The sequence below is a fragment of the Perkinsus marinus genome (genome assembly GCF_000006405.1).
Source record: "Perkinsus marinus ATCC 50983 genomic scaffold scf_1104296977576, whole genome shotgun sequence".
Taxonomy (NCBI): Eukaryota; Perkinsozoa; order Perkinsida; family Perkinsidae; genus Perkinsus; species Perkinsus marinus.
In genome coordinates, this window is record NW_003200130.1 from 1 (window position 1) to 1951 (window position 1951).

A 1951-nucleotide genomic window follows, 5' to 3' on the forward strand; every position below is an offset into this window, starting at 1 on the left:
AGTTGGGAGTAGGCGGCGCACTGTACTAAATACCCGCTCAGTAGACTCCCAAGTTGAGACATCACAACGCATACCTAAGATGATAATTGTCCTCATCATCAACATTAACTTCAACCTTATTACCTGGGTCAATGTGGAATTGAGCATCCCATTAGGTGGTTGATTGTCTTGATCGATCAAGCCAGCTTGTTGAGCTCTAACCACAAGAGCTGCAACACTACGGGCCAGACCCTCTTGTTTGGTGCCAATGTAGGCAAGCATAGCCTCTACGTCAGAGTCCATCGTAGCAAAGAAATGACTGTCCATAATTCTGATGGTCTGCGGTAGAAGCATAGAATGAGCATCCACAGCACCAGCTCCCAACCTCTTTGCTTGAATTAGCCTCCTGGGATTCCTTATTGGCCATGTCATTCAGAGAGCGTATCTCACGAACCTGCCGGCTGAGTATCTCCTTCAAATGCTTATGGGAGATGAACGGAGCATCTTCTGTATCGTTCTGAAGGGCTAATGCTAGTTTTCGACCAAACCTCATAGAGAAGTCAACGTCAAAACTGAAGAAACCAAAGCCTATCTCGCTGCCCAACTAAAGCCTATTTTCTCAAGGGAAACTTCATGGATTGATGTAGGTAATAATAGCTAATTAAAAAGAGAAGTTAGTGACGGTCCTCCCACGGTAGATACCATCACGATCGGAGTTGCAACCACATAGCCAGGCATCTACCAGCTCTCCGGGCCTTCAAGTAATTCTCCACCTCAGGCTGGAGCCCAACCCATTGAGGTGTGGGTTTGCCTGTGAATAAGGTGTCGATGACGGTTAGGAAGTCCTCTCGTTTACGAGCATCTGGTACACGAAGCAGCACCTGCTCATTAGAGGGGGGGGCTTGATATCTTCATATCGCTCAACATGTAACCGACTTACCCCATCACCATCCACAGCACCAGGATTGAGTAAGAAATCCTTATGATAAGCCTTTGGTGAGAAGAGATACTCCACGATTGATGTTAGAGCCTCACGGTCTGTATCATTGTCCAACCGTCCACCATACCTTAGAAGCTATAATCGAGGGCAGCAGCAGCAGCAGCAGGAGTAGGAGGAGGACTATCCTTATCTTACACCACATCGATGAGGGTGGTCCTTATAGCCTCCCATGGTATCTTAGCCGGATCGATATTGATGAGCCTCCGCTTAGTTGGATTGTCTTCTGATGACGATGATGCTTCAAGCGCCTCATCTAACCATCTGTAGGGAGTGTCATACCCATGATGCCGTAGTTGCCACTACTACTTATCAGTCAATTCAACTGCACAAGATAGATCAGCCTCTGAAAAATCGAACTCCTTGGTCCATCCAACAGGAGCGTACCTATAATAAGCTGTTAAAAGCAACCCCCCACACATGCCGGAGAACCATTCATATTACCTCACCCTTTCCAATACAATGGCATGTAGCCAGGCCAGGAGGAAGTGTAATCGGTTCCGTTCTACTGGCCCCCTCTGGACACGCGCTGGTAGTAGTACCTGAGTGTTATTGGCTCCCTACCATCCATAATATGGGTAGTGCCCAATTACCTCTGCGTAGCTTCTCTGAAGTGATGGTCTAACACCAGTAGGCGCCTCGAACATCAATATCCGGGCCGACTTCATGAGGGTATCCGGTAGAGCTTGGCCAGAGCATGCCTCAATATCAAGCGTGATGAAGAGCTTGAAGTTGCCTTGAGGATGAGTTGGAAGTTTCCTATCTAGAGTGCGGAAGTAGGGTAGGCAGAGATGCATATTAGTAAGCAAAGCCCAGCGACCCTGACAAACTGAGACTCCAACTAGCAGTATCGTAGTCATCCCACCTGTTGCTTCGTAACCGCTGCTACGGCTCGATCAGCTAGAGAATATCCCTCTGGAGACCCCATGGCCACTGTCTCCAACTGGACTCCTAGTCTCTCAGCTAGATCAACGA

General features: G+C 48.2%; 1 protein-coding gene across 1 annotated transcript; it reads right to left on the bottom strand.

Moving 5' to 3' along the window:
• Positions 1-123: 123 nt before the first annotated feature.
• Pmar_PMAR000994 (cytoplasmic dynein heavy chain, putative) lies at positions 124-1904 on the bottom strand (the record flags this gene model as incomplete). The annotated part of the gene is made up of 9 exons (XM_002764399.1): positions 124-318; positions 365-551; positions 688-860; positions 920-1046; positions 1115-1240; positions 1286-1363; positions 1421-1518; positions 1570-1797; positions 1842-1904. Coding segments are annotated over 9 exons (1275 nt in total), but the record flags the coding sequence as incomplete, so codon positions are not given.
• Between the last annotated feature and the right edge of the window lie 47 nt (positions 1905-1951).